Genomic DNA, 22,045 nt, shown 5'->3' on the forward strand with positions numbered 1-22,045 from the left:
CCTTAGGTGAAACAGGTTTGTGGCTGGGGAGATACTAGGAGTTGAGCTAGATATCCACATAGGGGAGGAAAAGGGAAGAGGTTGGGGCAGAGATGTATGTTTCAGAGTCATAAGGTAAGATGTCACTTAAAGTCTTGAGACAGGATATGGTCACCAAAGAGGAATGTATATAGAAAAGAGGTCCAAAGGTGGCACCCTTGAACATTTTCTGTTATTTAGAAGTCAGTGACATGAAGTAGAGTTAGCAGAGGAAACTGAGGAGTGAACAGTGAGGTGGATAGGAAACTGAAGAGTGTTCTGAGGAGGGGTGTTAATTGTGTCAAATGCCCTCATAGTTGAGGTCAAGTAAGAGGATTGAAGATTAACCATTGTCTTTAATTACATGGAGGTGTTAATGACCCTCACAAGAATAAGTGAGGTGAAGTGGTAGGGACAAAAACCCAATTGGAGGAAGTTCTAGAGAAAATAGGAGGAAGAAAATTGGAGTTAGCTGTGTATATACGTAATTATTTGAAGGAGTTCAACCTTAAGCAGGAATAGAGGACTGGGGATTTAATAACTATTTAAGTGCCTTTTGCTCTATGACAGGAAATATTCAGGGTTTTTGAGATATAACAGTAGGGAAATTTCCCTCCCCTAACAGAGTTTTCCTAGTGGCAGACATGATTTAAGTGAGTGCATCTTAAACACTAGTGATTACCTGGGAATCGTGTTAAAATTGTAGATTCTGATTCAGTAGAATTTTTATTAAGGATTTAAGTCTGTCTGTCTTCAAACAGAAGTTGTTCAAAAGACTTTTTGTATTTTGTTGGGTTTTGTTTGTTTTTCTGTGATAGGGATCTCATCCAGGGCCTGAGGCATGCCAAGGCACAGGTGCTGTATCACTGAGGCACACCCCCAGTTTTTGTTGGAATTTGAGCTTGCAAATATATCATTTGTTTAGTGAACTGTAATAAGGTATTCAATTATACTCAGAAATTGTTAAAACATTTTTATATTTGCTAATAGTATTGTACTTATGTTGTTTAAAAGTTTTAACACATACTGAAACACACAAAAAGATACGGTATCTAGGATTTGCTTCAAGATAATAGAAGAGTGGGAAATGAATAGGGTGTGTATGGGGCAGAATTGACCATAGGTTTGTAGTTGTTGGGACTGGTTGATGGGTTTGTTTATAGGGACTTATCTTTAAAATTTTTTTAGTTGTAGACGGACACAGTACCTTTATTTTATTTATTTATTTATTTATTTTTATGTGGTGCTGAGGATTGAACTCAGTGCTTCACACATGCTAGATAAGCACTCTACCACTGAACTCCAATAAGTAGGGACTTATTTTACTACTTTTGAATATGTTTCAGAATTCTCTATAATAAATTTTTTTCTCAAATAGTAACCAGAGACAGGATCTTAAGTTCTAGTATTCCCTATTTTGCTTTATGATCAGTTTTTTAAAAATAATTTTTTTGTTGTAGATGGACACAATGCCTTTATTTATTTATTTTTATATGGTGCTGAAAATCAAACCCAATGCCTCACCTGTGCTAGGTGAGTGCATTCCCACTGAACCATAACACCAGCCCCTTGGTTTGTTCTTACAGAGTTTTTTTCCTCTGAAGTCAATCAGATGTGTGTTGCTTATCATTAGATTGTTAGCCTGTACTGATTAACAATTGTCTGTGACTTTGCTTGTGTTAAGGTTTGCCCTATGCGTACTCATTCAACTCTTCCTTTGCTTCCTCTATAGGCCTCGCCTTGGAGTCACTCTTCACAAGGTTGTGGTAGCAGGAGCCCTCTATCTTTTGTTTTCTGGCATGGAAGGGGTCCTCAGAGTTACAGGGGTCAGTACTGCTTTTTGTGATCAGTTCACTTAACATCATTTTGGTCTTGAGACAGGGAATTGGAAGTATCTGTGGGAGTTTCTTTACTGTTGCTTCTCTCACCTATGGGCTCTGATTTTCAGAATGTAAGTATAGGTTGAGTATCTCTTATCTGAAATATGTGAGACCAGAAGTTTTTGGATTTCAGAGTTTTTCATATTTTGGAATATTTGCATAAACTTTACTATTTGAGCAGCCTAATCCCAAAATCAGAATTCTAAAACATTCTAAAATCTGATACTTGTTGAGGGTCACAGATTTGGGAATTTTGGATGAGCAGTGCTCAACCTATGTATTTTTTTCCTTTTAATCTATCTATTAGAGCTTTATAAATTTAATGTATGACCTAGAATGAATGCTTTTCCCCTGCCCCCCGATTGATAATTATTAAGTTCCTTCTCTTGAACATCAGACTCCCATTCTTGAGTAAGTGACAAACGTTGGAATCATGTACTAATTGGTTAAGTAGTAGTACTCTTTGCTTACCCAGCACTTGAGTTTTAAAGATTTCCTTAAAATGCAGCTAATTTTTACACAATCCTTGAAAATTATATAAGTATTCCCTTTGCCAAGAAAGGAAACCAAAGCTCTGAGATCTAAGTGATAAAGAAATTTATGTTACAAATTAAAAAAAAAGGAAAAATTTATGTTAGAGGATTGAGGATATAGCTCAGTGTTAGAATGCTTGTCTAGCATGTATGCAAGGTCCTGTGTTAAATCCCCAGTACCAAAAATAAAGAAAAGAAAGTTATGTTAGAGATGGAGTAATGGAGTAAAAACAAAATCAGTCTCCCTGGGCTATTCCAGTTATCTTTATTTAAAATCAGATTCTCTTAAAAACTTGTTAAATTCAAGGTGGTAAATTCTATAAACTTGGCTTTGCCCTCAGTAAAACTGGACTCATTAAGTTTTACAATAAGTTTCTTTTTAAATACAACACTTCATGATTGCAAATTTGTTTTTCAAACCTCACTGTCCTCTATACATAATTTTCTTAGACTTTTGGCAACTTTAACCCTCTGTCAATTTCATTTTCTTCTGCTGCTGCTGTAGTATTTTTCTTATTCCTTGGCTCTGATAGTAAACCTGGCCCTCTCAGCAATTGATGCCTGTATTATTTTATGGATATCCTTTCAATAATATCCTGGTGATTGGGTTGTTAGGATTATATAAAAAGGATCTTGGCTATCAACTTGTGGAAACTAGTAGCATAGTTTTGGGAATAGATAATTACATTTTATTTTAGGGTGATCTATTGTAATACTTCATTATGTAACAATTTTGGAAATCAGTAATTTTTTGTGTATTAATGACCCACAATTTTTTTTTAAATATCAGAAGGATCTTTTAAGACTTTAGCTGAAATCACAGTAATAGGAAATCAGATCCGATGGAGGTTATAAGCATGAGAACTTTTTAATCTATCTATCTAATATATCTATTAGATCCATGACACCTCTTACATGAATCTTAATATGGTGGGAACTTTGTGGTGGTAACCTCTATGGTAGTTAGCAACGATTTCATTGTTTTGAAATTGTAATTGACAGTTTGTGTGAAACATCTATTACTGTGTGTTCTATGTGAAGGTTTGTAATAAGGGAAGAATGATTAGATGCCATATGTTAGACCTTTTTATTTTCTTTCAGCCGAAAAGCAGAGTCATTCCAGATGATTATATTGATGCAGAATCATGTGCTGGTTTCTTCTCTATGCCTCTTAAGCCATCTGTTTTTCACTACCTCTTGTTCTTTGTCTGCAGGCCCAGACTGATCTTGCTTCCTTGGCCTTTATCCCCTTGGCTTTCCTAGACACTGCCCTGTGCTGGTGGATATCCTTCTCATTGGCTTGTTTGATGGAGGTCCATTTTCTCCCTTTGGAGATGGGTTTCTATTTAATCTTTCTGCAAAGAATTTTACTAGTTTTATTAATTTCTCTTTAACCTGGGATAGTGTATTTTAAGTCTTAACAACCTGAACGTTCAGGTAAGCAGCTTTTTGTTCTTTGTTTCTTTTTTCTTTTTTTAGTTTTTAAAATCATAAAAGTGGGCAACTGTGAACTGCACATAAAATAAAAGCTTCTGGCTTTTCTTTTTTAAATAAACATTTTACCTTGATTTTGGATTTGTTATTTGCTCATCTCACTTTGGTGTTAGAATCACTGCTACTCTGGTGCTGCTCTTTCTTTTAACCTCTAGCAATTATTAAATGCTTTGAAACTAACAAAAAGAGTTTGATCCTTAAAATGTGGTTTCAGATAATCAGGTGGTTTGATTCTTTTGGAACTCTTAAATAGGTTTAGCAGGTTTCAGCCATTACAGGGTGAGTGTTTTTTTCCCTCATCAAAAACTGACTTGGCATTGTTTGAAGACTTCCACCCTTTAGAATGAATATTGATTAATTTACATGCAGAGTCAGCAGCAGTAAACAAGTTTCTGTTTAAGTAATTTTTTTTCCTTGCTCCTTAAAATTAAAATTGTTTATTGGCCTTCAATAGAGTGAAGGACTCAAATTTTGGGAACTTTATCTCTTCTGGGTTATTTTGAATTTATTTTGGCTTTTATATATTTGGACCTATGTGTGATTGCACAGTATTATTGTCTTAATTGTGATTACTGTAAAAAGCAGAATGTGAACAAAATTGTAATTTTGTGAATTTGAGTGGATTGCCATATAGCAAAATGTTTGCAATTGAAGTGTCCTGGGTGCAGATAACCAAAACTTTTCTAGATCAGTATCTTTCTAAGTGTGTCTTGTGAACCCCTGTGAGTATTGAGAGGAGCAGAGAGGTAGATGCAATTGGACCATGAAAATAACCCAGTGGCTAGGTAACAGCCATGATGACTCTGATAAAGGGAAGAGCAAGTTCCAACTCCCTTATTTTTAGGTCTGCTTCTCATTCTGAAAGGTGGACATGGGAGTGAATGTCATCATCCATAGTTGTCTTTCTCTGGCAAATTCCACTTGGGGATGGAGATTCATTATTTTGGGAACCTAACTGCTTGTGATTTTCAGAGTTGTGTAAGGTCCTCTTAATTCATGGTAGTGCAGGCATCTGATTGCAGGTTCCAGCAGATGGCAGAAAGGGACCAAGTGTAGAATTGCGTATGGAAGGTTGTAGGCAGGAGTGCTAATTATGGTCCTAGACTGAGTTAATCAGGCCAGTTAAGAATGGTTTCCAGCCTTGAAGAGTGAAGATGGTGTTAACTCCTTGTACTTTGCTTGTTGCTCTTACCACTCTCCATTTGTTTATTTCCTTTTTTTCCCCTCATCTTTTAAAATTTGTTTTCCTAAAAATCCTGTTCCTTGGGGCCGGGGAGATAGCTAAGTCGGTAGAGTGCTTGCCTTGTAAGCACAAGGCCCTGGGTTCAATCCCCAGCACCCAAAAAAAAAAAAAAAAGACAAAAAAAACCAAAAACCTGTTCCTTTTTTTTTTTTTTCTCTTTCTCTTATTTTTGCATTCTTATTTTATCTTTGTTCTTATTTTATCTGTCTTCAGTGTCTCAATGGAAAATGATGACTTACTAAGGTTTGGTGTGTTTGTGAGATTAAGTGAAAATAAGACAGTTTAGTCCTCTGAGGTTGGTAACTATTGATATGACCCCAGATTCTCCAAGAAAACCTAAGGGTTATTTTGCAAGATTACTGGTTTTTTCCTGAATGTTTTAATTCCTTGACCTGCAAACACATATTTATTAGCCTGACTCAAACCATGAAGTTATTAAAACTTCGGAGGAACATTGTAAAGCTCTCTCTGTATCGACATTTCACCAACACGCTTATCTTGGCAGTGGCAGGTAAGTCTGAGACTTTCTTCCTGTTGTTAAATGTGATCCTGTGATCCTTTTGCAACAGAGATTCATATGTGAGAGGTCATAGGTAGGCATAGAAATTTTGTGCATTTTATTTGAGGAAAAATTCTTAGTCCTTGTCAAATTCTCAAAAGGATCTGTGGTTTAAAAAAAAAAAAAAAAAAAAAAAAAGATTAAGAACCACTTACTAGCTAAAAGTCAACTTCATATACTTTCACTTCCTACCATGTCCCTTTCCTACCTCCATTCTCTGTCTGAGGCATTTTTCCTTGAAAGAAGTTAACTCAAGTGCCAAATAGCATTTGGTTTGTTTTTAGAAGATATTACCATTTGCTTATTTGGTTTTATTAAATGGCTATAGAATTTTAGATTAGGGTACATTGCTACTTTGGTACTTTACATATTTTGCTAAGCATACATAAAATACAGACATTAGGTAGACTGTAACCAAACTAGGCTAATTTGCTTGCTTACTTTTTGGCCCTTCTACCAAAAATAGTGAGGCCTGTCGTATGATTAGAACTAGCTCTACTGCTTGTGTTGCAGCCGTTTTATCAACTGTTTTTTGCTCATCTAATCAGGCTATGAAAAATTAGCTCATTTTACTAAAGATGAAAGAAAGAAAGATAAAATATTGATATGGTCGGGAAAAGTCATGTTTCCAATGCTTCTGTGCTAATTGTGAGGATTACTGAAGTAGCCAGATGGTAAACAAGGTTATTACAAAATTATTCTTTAAATGCAGAAAGTGTTGACAAGAGTATGTGTCATGGGCCTTGCTTCTAGTAGGTGTTCAGTAAATTAATATCGTTTTAGTCAGCTTCTTTGCTGCTGTGACTAAAAGAACCTGACCAGAACAATTGTAGAGGAGGAAAGTTTATTTGAGGGTTCATGGTTTCAGAGGCCCTACTCCATAGAAGGCCAGCTCCATTCCTCAGGGCTCTAGATGAGGCTGAACACTGAACATTATGGTGGAAGAGTACGGCAGAGGGAAGCAGCTTACGTCATGAGGAAGCAGAGAGACTCCACTCCAGCAGATACAAATATATACCCCAAAGCCTCGCCCCAATTCCCTCCTCCTGCAGCCACACCCTGCCACTTCAGTTATCACTCAGTAATCCCTATCAGGAGATTAAACCACTGATTGAGTTATGACTCTTACAACCCAATCATTTCTCCTCTGAACCTTCTTGCATTGTCTAGTGCATGAGCTTTTGGGGGATACATCATGTCCAAACCATAGCAAATATTGAATATATTTGTGAAAATAACATAGAAAATGATTGCAGTGTATTGGATATTAGAGGATGTGTGGAATTCTACTTAACCAGGATCAGGAATTATAATTGGGGATGAAAACCAACATTGACCTGCTCTTAATCAGGTTTTTTATTTCATGTTAGCATCTATTGTGTTTATCATCTGGACAACCATGAAGTTCAGGATAGTGACTTGTCAGTCGGTAAGTCACACATATTTATAAATATAAATAAATAAATAGAAATTTATAAATTTTATACATGGCGATGACAATGGCAAAGTTCTTGTAAGGCAAGCACCCTAATAAATTAGGGCTAGGTCTTCAGTTCCCTCTTCCTAAGAATTCTGTGCTATCCTGGTGCCATGGTATGATAGTTGGCTTTTATTTGACTGCCCCTGTGGTGGGAGAGAATGTTTAAGTGGTAACCACCGTCTGTCCTAACCCCAGCTTACCTTAATTAAAAAATCTCAAACCAGAGGTCCAGAGTACGAATTTTAAGTATGTGTGAATAGTACTGATTTGAGTAGAAACCCTGTCTTCAAGGTCTGAGCACAAAGACTGTAGCCAATAGGATTTTCCCCCCATATTTTTTAAATTAGTGCATTATAGTTGGCCAATAGGATTTATTTGGAGTCAGCTAAGGCTGTTTCGGCAAAATTAAATGAAAATGAATATTATGAAGTATAAAAACCTAATATTACTTTTTCTTACCCTGAATAAACCCTTCTACAGAGATTCTAAGAGCTGGTGAATTTCTTGAATGTTCTGTTCAGATGGTGCCTTTTCTTCAACTATAGCACTGCAGGGGAAGAAACTACATTTATTCACTTTGTATTCCCAGCACTTAACACACATCAGGCTCTTAGTAAATATAAGTACATAAATAAGTGATTCTTGTTTTGTGCTAAGGGCTTTGTGAACAAAGTATAAAGATAATAAATGTAGACGTTGTACTTTCCCCCCCCTCATTGTAGGACTGGCGGGAACTGTGGGTGGACGATGCCATCTGGCGGTTGCTGTTCTCCATGATCCTCTTTGTCATCATGGTTCTCTGGCGGCCATCAGCAAATAACCAGAGGTTCTTGGAATCTTTTACTCACTCTGCTAATGGTTAAATAGCTATTTCATGAATTAGGATTGGTGCTTTAGAGGAGTGTGTCAGAGCTGTGTCATAAAGTGGAAGGAACAAAGGGACTGGAATCAATTGAATTAGGTTCCTTTCTTGGCTTTCCTTAATTTGCTTAGTGATTTTGGCATGCTATCTCTTTTCATTTCTCTGGGCCTGTTTCCTTTTCATATAATGATGAGGAATTATGTCAAGTGATATGAGGTCCCTTTCAACTCTGACATTTTCTGATAATCATATAGGTAAAGGAAAGACAAATTTCTATAGGCCCAGCCCAACTCACCTTATAACAGTAGGATAAAATGAGGACTTAAGTGACTGACTTAGGAGTTAAAAATTCACATGTGAATTTGATTTGTTCAAGAACTGCCTGTTATTAATTTGTGAATATCCATGCCTTCATTTCCTCCTTTAAAAAAAAAAAAAAAAAACCGTTCTCTTTTTGTATTTAAACAGTTAAGAGCTTATAATAAACAGTCATATTGAAGAAGGAAAGGGCTGTAACTAAACAGCTCTTTTCTGTGAAATGGGGTCTTGCTGTATTGCCCATACTGTCCTCAAACTCAAAATCCTCCTGCCTCAGCCTCCTGAGTAGCTGGAATTATAGGGGACACCACTGTGTCCAGTTTGAATAGCTAATTTTATAATTAAATACATCAATGAAAGAAAGTCAAGCCACAGAAAAGCTGTTCAAGAAAATAGAGATCAGAAATAACAATGTTCAAAAAGAACCTATAGGTATTTTGGAGACTCTCCTTTTACATCTGTCTACAGATAATACTGGTGACTTGCTAGCTATTTGTATTTAAAATGTTTTGCTTCCTTGGTCTTTAAAAAAAGTTTTGAATTACCTTTCCTTTTCCTTACCCTTTTCTTTTAAACATTGCCCCCATACCCCGTGACTTCAGTGTTATTAACAGCTTAATGTGGTATATCCTTCCCCATTTTATTCCCTGTTCAAGTTAGAATCTTCTTATACTCACTTAACAGTACATATAGAAATTTCTATCCAGAAACTTGTTTCAATTCATTCATTTTCACGGATGGCATAATATTACATGATACAAATGTAGTACAGTTAAATTAACCTTTCCCCTTTTAATGGATATTTGGGTTATTTCCAGTTCTAGGGTGTTTCAGCATTCTTTGTTTTACCTTCTTCCTCCTTTCCTCTCCCCTCCTCTCCCCTCCTCTCCTTTCCTCTCCCCTCCCCTCCGCCCCTCCTCTCTTCTCCTCTCCCTTCTCTTCCCTTTCTCTCTGTCCCCCTTTCTTCCTTTCTTTTTTCTTCCTTTCTCTTCTTTTTGTCTTTTTTCTTTCTCTCCCTTTTTCCCCCTTTCCTTCCTTCTTTCCTTTACTTTTTTTCTTTTTTCTTCTTTTCTTCTTTTTTGGTTGGCAATCTTACTATATTACTAGGCTGGCCTAGAACTCTTGGGCTCACGTGATCCTCCTGCTTCTGCCTCCTGAATAGCTGGGACTACGGGCACATCCTGCCATACCTGGCTCATCCCATTTTCTAATAACTGTTTAAAGACTTCCATTCTGTAGGACAAGTCCCTTGACTCTCAGATCTCTTACAAATCATTCTAACCTTTGCTCTATATTGTTTTAGCATAGTTTTTCCCTTTTGAAGTGATTCAGAGATGACTGTTACTGCTCAGCTAGCAAGAGCCCAAACTTGGCACAGTGTCATATAGGCCTACATGTGTTTTTTGGGTAGGGGCTCATCCAAGTGTGGCCCATGATAAGGATTTGCTCCAACACTCTTCCTTATTTTCATTTTAGCTATTACAGAAAATAGTAACCAAGGGGTTTGTCATCTTGATGATATTCACTGACATGCTCCAGATACTGCAACATTTATTTTATATTAATCTCATTTCAATACTCATGTCTTTTGTTTTTCTCTCATAGAAGCACCCACCCCCAGATGACTTTATAACCTGCCCTTCCCCAACTAGACTTCTACCATGGACTCCTCAATTGACCCGATTTCTTAAAAGGGAACTCCAAACTGCTTGCTTCCAGCTCGAAGCAGCCGAGAGCAATCATCACCCCCTTTCCTTACAGCAGTAAAGAATTCCTAAAGCAAAGGGTGGGAATGAAGCCAGAATTGAGGACAGGCAGTTAGTGTAGAAATAGGGGATCGGGTCAAATGGAGGAAATGGAGGCCATGAAAGCCATCTGCCTCTGGAAGTTGGAGACTGCCCCTGGGAGAATGGAATGTCAAGGATCTGCAGAGCCCATTGATTACCAGATTTACCTGCCCTTGTTAAGGACTGCAGACAAGGAGCTGCTAATTAATGCTCCCTGGGCCCTTACCTGGCTGAATCACTTTGGCCCTTCCCCTGCCCATTCGCTTCTCACTTTATGCATCTCACCTGCAAAACCAAGCCTAGTCACATAGGCAGGAAGGAGAGATAAGTGGGGAGAGAACTGGAAAACAAAAGAGACCTTAACCTATAAAAAATGTAGGGTGCACTCACTTTTTTAGAGTGCGAATTTAGAATATCAGCCATGGCCCCCTTCTCCCTCCCAGGAGAAGTCTGTATTATAACCTTTAAATAAAACCTGCTTAATATGCTAAATCCTACTATGATGTTAGGATTATCCTGTATACTCCTCCTTATAATACTTGCAATTCTTAAATGTTGTGGTCCATTTTCAACAAAAGAATCACAAGGGTTCAGGTCAATCTAGTCCTCCTGAAAGAATCCCTTGTCCAAATTAATAAAAATGGAAGTGTTGGGGGAAATCCTAGTTCTTGGTTGGCAGCAGTGAATGTCCCAAGTGTGTAAGGAATATTTGCTGGGAGGAGCGTTCCTCTTTGGTCACCTAGGACAGTAAACAACTGACCCAAATTGACTCTGTTAACAAGGGAACCTGTATAGGAACCTGGTGGTCTGATCCCCTGTGGCACATTGTGATTGGGCAAGAAACCTATAAAATGTATAGCTGTTCCTGCAATAAACGAGTTTGCAGGCTGCTCGCCACAAGCCTGATTCCACCCAGCTCCCAGAGTCTGGGTCTTAACTCCGCGCCCTTACCCCGTGTATGAGCTAGCCCGGCACAAGAGAAGTAACAGGGGTTTTGCATTTTTCTTCTTTCTTGTTACTTTGCATTTTCTTACACATTCATTGAGCCAACTCCCCAGGAGTTGGAGCCATCATTTCTAAATTTTGTTGGTAATTTTTAACTCCAGTAATGATAATAACAAAGCTGCAGTTCCATATCATGACTGACCCTGTGCCAACCTGGGACTCAAAGGTTTATTAACTTCCACCCTCTCATCCTTTATATTCTTAAACCACATATTTCAGTGACTCAGGGTTGTTGTAATGAATCTGAATTCTGACTCCAAGTACCCATAGTTAACTAAACTACAAAGTCCTTGGGGATGGGCCCCATTAGACAGCTCTCACTTCGGACCTGAGTTGCAAGCCTGGGGGGTTCACAAAACCTTTCAGCTTTGATCATTTGCTAGGACTCACAGAACTTAGTGAAAGCTGGTAATACTCATTAGCTACCTGTGACTTATTACAAAGGAAAGGTACCAATTAAAATCAACCAAGAGGAGAAACACATGAGGCAGAGTTCAGGCGGAGCCTAAACAGAAACTTATCTAAATGGAAACTTATCATAATTCTGTCCCCATAGAGTTACAGATGACATTACTTCTGGCTATAGTATGTAATAGTATATACAGAGTATTGCTGTCCAGGGTAGTCACCTGAACCTTTGATGTCCAGAGTTTTTAATGGAATTTGTTCAGGTACTGTCCTCTTGAAAGCTGGGCTGATACTTTTAGTGTCCAGTTCTCCAGAGTTTGGAACTGATGTGATGGAACCAAACTCCTATGATGAATCACACTATTAAACTGTCTGTTAGCCAGATCTCCTAGGCAAACAAAAACATTCCCATCGGGCAGGATAATCCAGTGCTATAGTGATTACTTCCCAGTAGTCAAGGGGAATGGTCAGACCACCGTTGGTTACATAGGTTAACTTTTCATTGCACACTGGCACATAAGAGATGTTCAACATTTAATGAGTGTGTTTCAAATTGCTGGGTTAAAGGGAATGCATATTTTTATCTTTGAAAGTATTTTCCAGATTGTATTCTCATAAAAAACCTGAAATTTGTATATAACAATAGTATGAAAGGAGCTTTTCCCTCTGCCCTTCTACATCTCCCATTACTTTAATTTTTGTAGGTGTAGTGGATAAAAGTTAATATTTAGTGTAATTTTTATTTACATCTGAGTTTGAGCTTTCTTAAAATATCTTTTATATATTAATGATCATTTAGTTTTGTGAATTGACCTGTTATATCTGACTTTTTATTGGATTATTGATCATTGTTTTAGTTCATTTTAGCAAAATGCCACAGACTGGGTAATTATAATGAATAGAAATTCATTGGCTTATAGTTACGGAGGCTGGGAAGTCCAAGATCAAGGTGCCAGCTTCTGGTGAGGGCCTTCTTACTATGTCATCATGTGGTGAAGACAGAAAGGAAGAGGCAGAGCCCACTTGCAAAAAGCCTTTTTCATAACAGGATCAGTCCATTAACCAGGGCACAACCCTCACAATCTAAACACCTCCCATTAAGCCCCATCTCGCATACTTTTGCTCTGAGAATGAAATTTCAACACGAGTTTAGAAGGTACGAGCATTTCAAACCATAGCAGTCATTTATGTACTGATTTGTTGTAATTCTTAATATGTTTTAAATGCCAGTATTTTGTTTGTAGTATCGAAGATATTCTTTTCTAGTTCATTACATTTTAATTTTTCTGTGCTGTTTTTGTCCATATTAAAATGCAGAAATAACTGGATGTGGTGACACACACCTACAATCCCAGAAGCTCAGGAGTCTGAGGCAGGAGAGTTTAAAGCCAACCCCAGCAATGTCGAGGTGCTAAGCAACTCAGTGAGACCCTCTCTAATTAAAATATAAAATAGGGCTGGGGATGTGGCTTAGCAGTCCAGTATCCCTGAGTCCAATCCCTGGTACCACCACCACCACCACCCCAAATAAAAGGCAATATGAAGTCACATTTGTCATTTTTTTTCTTTATGGATTTTACGTTTTGAATCTTGTTTAAGAAATTCTTTTCTAACCTAAGGGTGAGGTCAGAAGTTTATTTATTTACACATATATATATTTTTCATTTTATTTAATTAATTTATTTTTTCTCCATCAAAACTTTTATTCACCAAGAGTTGTTTGATTCTGGGTCTCTTTTTGCTATTATTTTGTTCCTGTATCAGTACCCTGGCTTAATTACATAACTTCCTGATGAATCTTGGTATCTGGAGTGCTTCAACCTTTACCCTTAATCTTCTTTTTTAAAAAAATGTTAATTTTAAAAATTAACATGCTTGTTTAATTCCAGGAAAACTTTATAAAGTTTTGATTAGAATTTAGTTGAATTATTGAACTAATAAGGGAAGTTACATACCTTTTTGATAATTCCACCTTTGGATATGTTATTTCCATTCATTTAGTGCTTCAATTATGTTTTATTTAATTTTTTTATATGAATTCAAGCTTCAAAAATATTGCATATGATTTTTTCCAAATATGTAGGAATGCTGATTTCCCTCCACCCAACCACTCCCATTCCACCTCCTCCCTGTACTGGGAATTGAACCCAGGGGTGCTCTGTCACTGAGCTACATCCTCAGCCTTTTTAAAATTTGAGACAGGGTATCAAGAGCTACCAAACCTGACCTTGACTTGGAATCCCCCTGCCTCAGCCTCCTGAATAGCTGGAATTACAGGCAGGTGCCACTGGACCCAGCTAAATACTATTGATTTTTACATATTTATCATAACCATCAACCCTCCTACATTATCTTGTTACTTCTGACAATTTCACCTCAGAGAGGTTTTTGTGTAATGACAAATAATCCTCCTACTTCATTTCTGATTCTTATTATATTGACTAGGTCTTCCTATATAACATTCAGTAGACGTGGTGACAGTGGGTCTCCTTATCTTATTCTGATTTTAAATGCAATCAGGTATTATCACTAACTATAATATTTATCATGACATTTTGTTATCCTTTAACAAATGATAGACATTTTGCATTTCTCGCTTAAAGAATTTTCATGATGAAAGGGCAATTTAAAAACAAGCAGAATGAAAATATTAGGTAATAATAAAATGGAAAGTACATAGTGAGATCAAATATAAAGCTGTGGCAGCTACTTTACTGAGTCACTTAGGTGTGAGTGAGTGACATCAGAGGTGTACCCAAGCAGACCTTCATCTTATGAACTTCCCACTTGGAAACAAGATTAGGCTTTCCTTAACTCTCAATTTGGAGGCTGAGATTGTAAATTAGATGAAAATTCACTTTCCTTCGTATGATACGTAGTCTTACTGAATGCTTGCTAAAAGTTTCAGGTATTGTTCTAAGCACAAAATAATGTCTATGAATGTTTTAAGTAATGCTCTGTTATCCCCATGCACATAAGAGGAAATCAGGAGTACAAAGAGATTAAGTAACTTGTCTTAAGGTCACAGGTAGCCTGCACTCATAAATATGGGACTCTTCTGCTTCACTCTTACTAATATAGACATTTAAGAGCTCTGAAGGGGAAGAATTAGTATTCCCTAAACTGATTTTTGTGAGGTTTACTACAATTGCAATTATTTAAGTCTTGTAAAATCCAAGTAATAACTGGGAATGCTGTCACACTACTGTAATCCCACCTACTAGAAAGACTGAGGCAGGAGGATCACAAGTTCAGGACTGGCTTCGGCAACTTTGTGAGATTCTATCTCTGAATAAAAAGCTAAAAAGGGCTGGGGATGTAGCTTATTGGTAAAGTGCTCCTGGGTTTAATTGCCAGTACTGGGGGGGCAGGGGTAATCCAAATAATAGAACAGTTTTTGTAGTTTTCTAATTTTTCTATCCTGCCCTCGTTCTGTCAGGTTTGCCTTTTCACCATTGTCTGAAGAAGAGGAGGAAGATGAACAAAAGGAACCTATGCTGAAAGAAAGCTTTGGTAGTGATAGCATTCACCTTTTATTTGTTTTAAATATTTTTTCATATAAGTTTATTATTTATTATTTTATAAATTTTGTTCCTGAACTTGGTTTGTGGTAAAGTTAGGTAAAGAGCAAATAAGCATATATATGTATGTATGTATTTATATACTTATTTTTATATGTATATATATATCCCCATGTGGTGGTGCTGCAGTTTGAGCCCAGGACATTATGTGTGCTAGGCAAGTGCTATACCCCTAGTCAGGATATAAGTTTTAAGATGAAGCCATGATAAATTGATTAAATAATTCCACATTAAATGTTCAGTTTACTTGCTAGAAACAAGCTAGAAATTTAGCTTTGAACTCCCCAGCATAAATGTAAAGATGGAGCGATATCTGTTGTATAATTCACAGAGGTATTACTGCCTCTTAAATTCAGAGCTTAAAATAAAGCTCTGAATTCAATTTTGTGTTCATTGCTGATCTGTTCACAAAGTTAACCTATCTGTGGGTGTTTTTTGTTTTTGTTTTTGTTTTCCTTGTACAGAAGGAATGAAAATGAGAAGTACCAAACAGGAACCTAATGGAAATAGTAAAGTAAACAAAGCAGTAAGTATGACTTTTTTTCCTTTCCTCTTTGGTTTTTACGTGGTCTATTAGCCCTTGTGGAACCCAGTAGTTATGGTTAGGCCTTAATGATTCTTGTACCTATCCTATAATTAGGCTTAATTTACAGTCTTATTTATTACATTTACATTTCTAAAAACAGGCAGCAAGTGAGTCTAGGGTTTAGTAATCTTTAACTAGATGATATGGTACTATATTTTGAAAAAATACCAGACCAATCAGATTGTTGTAAAATACTTTTTGTCAGTGAAGTAATAGTTACATTAGTAACCTAAAGTCTTCTTTTTTGGGGGAGATACCCGGATTGAACTCAGGACTATGCTACATCCCAACCATATTTTGTATTTTATTTAGAGACAAGGTCTCACTGTGCTTAGTGCCTTACTGTTGCTGAGGCTGGTTTTCGGCCTCCTGTCTTAGCCTCCCAAGCTGCTGGTATTACAGGTGTGCAGCACCACGTCCGGCCTTAAAGGACTTTTTTGTGTAGTAAAAACCTTAATGTTTTTGTTCTAAGAACTAAGCATTCATTCTTCATAAAAGGGTTTTAGAGTTTATCTCTACCTTAAAGAGCAAAGCCTGCATGAAACAAACTCCGTTAGGCCACTGAGAAGAGAATATTTAAGGCAGTTTGACATTATTTTGTATTTCTGTTACATGATTTTAAAAATAAGATTATTTCATTCTACCCAGAGCAAGTAGGCAAGAGAAAGAAGTAAAGGGCATCTTAGTTGGAAAGGAAGTTAAATTTGCCTGTTTGCAGGTGACATTATCTTATATATAGAAATTGAACTGTTAAGACTGCACCAAGAAACTGTTAAAACCAGTAAACAAATTTAGTAAAGTTACAGTATACAAAATCAGCATACAAAAATCAATTGCATTTCTATATACTGGTGTTGAATTATTTGAAAGAGAAATCAAGAAAGCAATCCTATTTACAATAACTATAGAAAAATAAACTACTCAGGAATAAGCTTAACCAAGGAAGTAAAAATAAAAAACTTGTACACTGAAAACTATATATTTTATAAAATATAAAATATTTCTGAAAGAAATTTCAGAAGACAAATAAATGGAAAGAACCAGCATTCATTGGATTAGAAGACTTAATATTGTTAAAATGCCTATACTACCCAATGCATGTCAGTGCATTCCATATCAAAATTCCAATGACATTTTTCACAGAAATAGAAAAAATAATCCTAAAATACATAAGGAACATTTTTTACAGAAATAGAAAAAATTATCCTAAAATGTATAAGGAACCACAAAAGACTCCTAATAACCAAAGTACTCTTGAGCAAAAAAACAAACCTGGAGGCATCATACTACCTGACTTCATGTACTGCGTGGATCTGGGAATGTAATTCAGTGGTAGACTGTATGTTTTGCATCTGTGAGGCCCTGGATTTGAGCCCCAGCATACCACCCCACCCCTTGTCTAGAGGAAAAACAAAACAAAACAAAACCATTAGGCTGTAATATCAAAACAGGATGGTACTGGCATAAAAACAGACACATAGACCAATGGGACAGAATAGAAAGCCTAGAAGTAAATTCATTTGTGGTCACTTGAGTCTCTCCAAAGGTACCAAGGACACAAAATAGGAAAAGAATTGTTTTTTCAATAAATGGTGTTGGGAAAACTGGATAGACATATGCAGAAGAGTGAAATTAGACCATCATGTCGCACAATATACAGATATATTCAGAATGGATTAAGATTTAAAGCATAACACCTGAAACTGTAACACTACTGGGAGAAAACAGGAAAAGCTCTATATTAGTCTGGGTAATGGTTTTTTTGAGTATGACTTCAAAAGTGCAGGCCACAAAAGCAAAAATAAATGGAATTACCTCAAACTAAAAATAGTTTCTATAGTGTAAAGGAAATAGCAGAGTGAAAAGACACCTTATGGTATGAAAAGTAAATAGTTGTGAACCATGCATCTGAAGGGGGTTAAAATGCAGTTTATATAAGGAACTCAAGACAACTCAATAGCAAGAAAACAACCCCATAAAAAAACAGATCAAAGACCTAAATAGACATTTCCCATAGAAGACATTCAAGTACGAACAGGTATATGAAGAAAAGGCTCAACATCACAATCAGGAATTGTGAATTAAAACCATAATGAAATATCACCTTACACCCATTAGAGAGGCAATTGTCAAAGGACCAAAGATGAGCATGTGGAGTGAAGGGAATCCTTGCACACTGTTGGTAGGAATGTAAATTAGTATCACCATTATGAAAACCAGTATGGAAGTTTCTCAAAAATAGAACTGTGGGCTGGGGATATACCTCAGTTGGTAGAGTGCTTGCCTTGCAAGCACAAAGCCCTGAGTTCAATCCCCAGCACGCCCCCCCACAAAAAATATATATATATATTTATATATTCATATTCCATCAATTCCACTACTAGGTGTATTTTCAAAGGAAATCAGGATGTTGAAGAGATACCTGCATTCCCATTTCAGCATTCATAATAGCAAAATATAGAATCAACCAAAGTTTTAGTCAGTAGATGAATGAATTAAAAAAATGTAGATATACACAATTTAATACTATTCAGTCTTAAAATAGGAAACCTTATCATTCTCAACAGCATTGGTGAGCCTGGAAGACATTTTGTTAAGTGCAAAAAGCGGGGCACAGGAAAACAAATACTGCCTGGTCTCTCTATATGGGACCAAAAAATGTTGAACTCACAGAGGTAAGGGTAGAGCCATGGATACCAGGAAAAACAATGGTTGAAGATAATTAAAACTTCTTTTAACAATTTGAGTTTTCTAGTAGCAGTGTCACTTTTTATATGAATGTGCTACTTAGAGTTACAAAAGACTAAAGGTCTTAAGTACTTGATGTATTATGCAGTGTGTTTTAGTAACAAGTGGTGTTTTTATGTTCCCAGCAGGAAGATGATTTGAAGTGGGTAGAAGAGAATGTTCCTTCTTCTGTGACAGATGTGTAAGTATTTGAATCATTACTGTAAGAATCCTATTTCAGGCCCAGCATGGTGTCTCATGCCTGTTATCCCAGCAGCATGGGAGGCTGAGGCAGGAGGATCATGAGTTCAAAGCCAACCTCAGCAAAAGTGAGGTGCCGAGCAACTCAGTGAGACTCTGTCTCTAAATAAAATACAAAATAGGGCTGGGGATATGGCTTAGTGGTCTAGTGCCCCTACATTTAATCCCTGGTAGGAAGGAAGAGAGGGAGGGTCCAATTCCAAAGTTAGTACTTCTCTTTTGTTTTAAATGAAAGAGCTGAGCAGTATACTAATGAGAATTTAAGATGTTGAGTGATTTTAGTAGATTAGAAATAATATACAAATAATTGGGATTATTCATTCAGATGACATTTCTGCTTAGAAAGATTTAGCTATAGATCTTCCTAAAATCAATAAGAGAGTACTTTTGAAATTTTTGTGTTCCTTTCCAGAGCTGTAATACTAATGAAACATGATTCTATTTTGTTGTAGAACATGTTTATTGTTTTCTATAGATTCTAGTAACTCTGATTCTTGTTTATTTGCGTTTTTTCCCCCTTAAAGGAGTGTTGATAAGATACAAATCTTAGATAAATCACAAGGAAGCTTTAAATTGCATTCATACTGGGGGCATGGTATAGTGCACACCAGTGTCTTGGGAGACAGAGGCAGGAGGATTGCAAGTTTAAAGCCAGCCTAAGCAACTTAGTGAGACCCTGTCTCAAAATAAAATAGAAAAATGACTGGGGATGTGGTTAAGTGCCCCAAAAGGTTCAAAACTGGGTACAAAAAAAAAAAAAAAATTTACATTCATTATTCCACTGTCTTTTTTGAACCATTTATGACTTTATTTTACGTTGTTTAATTTAGTGTTTTTCTCTCTGCAGAGCACTTCCAGCCCTTCTGGATTCAGATGAAGTTAGTAATCAGATATTCATTAACTCTTTGGATCTAGTGATTTAATAGCAAGTCATGAATCCTCTATATAGGGAAATTCTATTTTTACTCAGTATGAACTGAAGAATTATAATTGGTATAGTTGAAAGGAACAAGAATGGAAATACTAATATTAGAATTTAAACATTCAAGAAGGTTTCATTTTTTTATGTCTGTCTAGCATGTCCCGCTTTTTTCTTTTTCAGAGTAGTATGTTCAGACTTGAGAAGATTTCGCTTAAATTGAGTAAAAAATACTGTCTCTAAGAAATTAAAAATTTGCCCTAATGTAGCTAAATTTGGCAAAACTAATAAAAGTATTGAGAAAGGAATGTAGTAGACCAAAACAAAATGTAAATTATTTTGTTACCTGTTATATTTTATGTTCCTGTTTCGCTATCATCTCAGATGATTAGGATTATAATTAGTACTGCTAATGTTCATGTTGATTTTTAAATTTAATACGCCTCCATACAGTTCAATAAAAGACTTCATACGAAGTCTTATTTAAGAATTGTGGCCTGGGATCATAGGAATTCTTTTTAAACATATTTTGAATGTTAGGTTGTTCTAGAATGTCTTGATTTCAGAAAGCCTTTTGGAAGCATCTTGCCTGATTCTGACTCATTTTGTTGAACTGGGTACTAAAAATGATTTGTTCATTTACCACTGACCTGCTGTGTGACACTGCATACAGTGTCAAATTCCTTACCTGTTCTATTAGATGAAATAATTGAGACCTCTACCATTGAGATTTGAACCTATCCACATCGCACTTTGCTTTCTGTGGTGTATTTTGCAATTCTTAGGTCTCTATATCTTGGGGTCTTCCTCTGCTGATTGTTTGCCATCAAGGTTTCTCTTTGGTTTCAACTCTAGCTGTATTCATACAGAGGTCTGACTGCATGATACCTGATTGTGTCATTCATGGAAATAAATTTTTGGTGACCTGATAACAATGATCTGTTCATGTTTTTTTAAATTTATTTTTTATTTTTTTATTTGTTGTTTTTAGATATACATGACAGTAGGGTGTATTTTGATATATTATATGTACATGGAGTTCAACCCATTATAATTATGGTACTATTGTGGTTGAATGTGATGTGGAGTTACACTGGTCATGTATTCATATGTGAGTATAGAAAAGTTATGTCTGATTTATTTTACTGTCTTCATTCCCCTTTATCTAATCCAGTGAACTACTATACTTCCCGTCCCTACCCTCCATAGTTATAGGTTAGCATCCACATATCAGAGAGAACATTTGACCTTTGGTTTTTTGGGACTGGCTTATTTCACTTGGCATGATGGTTTCTAGTTCCATCCATTTACCATAAATTTCGTTCTTCTTTATTGCGGAGTAATATTCCATTGTGTGTATATATCACATTTTTTTAATCCATTCATCTGTTGAAGGGCACCTAGGTTGATTCCATAGCTTAGCTATTGTAAATTGAACTACTACAAACATTGATGTGGCTGTATCACTGTGGTATGCTGATTTTTAAGTCCTTTGGTTATGTGCCGAGAAGTGGGATAACTGGGTCAAATGGTGGTTCCATTCCAAGTTTTCTGAGGATTCTCCATATTGCTTTCCAGAGTGGTTGCACCAATTTGCAATGTATATGTGTACATTTTCCCCACATCCTCACCAACATTTATTGTTACTTGTATTCTTCATAATTGCCATTCTGATTGGAGTAAGATGAAATCTCAGCATCATTTTAATTTGCATTTCTCTAATTGCTTCAAATGTGGAATATTTTTTCATATATTTGTTGACCATTTATATATCTTCTTCTGTGAAGTGTCTGTTCATTTCCTTTGCCCATTTATTGATTGGGTTATTTGGATTGTTTTTTGTTTTGTTTTGTTGTTTTGGTGTTAAATTTTTTGCATTCTTTGTATATCCTGGAGGTTAATGCTCTATCTGAGGTACAGGTGTTCATGTTTTCTTTTGTGAATAAATTATGCAAGATTTTGCAAGTATATGCTGCAATAAATAGTGAGACCTTTTTGTGGTAAGAAAATATTACAATAAGATCTACCCTTAAAAATTTTTTTGGTCTATATTACAGTATTGTTAAGTATAAGCACAGTGTTATATGTTAAATTTAGAAATTCTTGTTTAACTGAAACTTCATACCTTTTAAATAGCCTCTCCTCCTTTCTGCCTCCCCTAGCTCATGGCATCCATCATTCTGCTATCTTCCATGAATTTGACTATTTTAGATACCTCATATCAAGCAGAGTCATACAGTATTTGTCTTCTGTGATGTGCTTATTTTTATTTCACTTAACATAAGCTCCTTGAAAGTTCATCCATGTTTTCACCTACAGCAGGATTTCCTTCTCTTTTTAAAACTGAATTGTATTCTCTGGTGTTTGTGTGTGTGTATGTGTGT

General features: G+C 36.2%; 1 protein-coding gene across 7 annotated transcripts in view; it reads left to right on the forward strand.

The window, feature by feature from the left end:
• Positions 1 to 22,045, forward strand: part of Tmem87a (transmembrane protein 87A) — a 53,455-nt gene that overhangs the window by 26,308 nt on the left and 5,102 nt on the right. For 2 of the 7 annotated variants that reach the window (XM_047536881.1, XM_047536921.1), the window contains exons 11-19: positions 1,751 to 1,844; positions 2,937 to 3,008; positions 5,571 to 5,679; positions 7,098 to 7,156; positions 7,930 to 8,033; positions 15,027 to 15,100; positions 15,633 to 15,694; positions 18,628 to 18,683; positions 19,590 to 19,620. In XM_047536881.1, the coding sequence (XP_047392837.1) occupies positions 1,751 to 1,844; positions 2,937 to 3,008; positions 5,571 to 5,679; positions 7,098 to 7,156; positions 7,930 to 8,033; positions 15,027 to 15,100; positions 15,633 to 15,694; positions 18,628 to 18,683; positions 19,590 to 19,620 (661 nt within the window). Of the gene's footprint in view, positions 1 to 1,750; positions 1,845 to 2,936; positions 3,009 to 3,645; positions 3,715 to 5,570; positions 5,680 to 7,097; positions 7,157 to 7,929; positions 8,034 to 15,026; positions 15,101 to 15,632; positions 15,695 to 18,627; positions 18,684 to 19,589; positions 19,621 to 22,045 lie in introns of all 7 variants that reach the window. The other 5 variants (XM_047536894.1, XM_047536903.1, XM_047536889.1 and 2 more) reach the window with 5 other exon arrangements.

This window comes from Sciurus carolinensis, chromosome 2 (genome assembly GCF_902686445.1).
Source record: "Sciurus carolinensis chromosome 2, mSciCar1.2, whole genome shotgun sequence".
NCBI classification, from domain to species: Eukaryota; Metazoa; Chordata; class Mammalia; order Rodentia; family Sciuridae; genus Sciurus; species Sciurus carolinensis.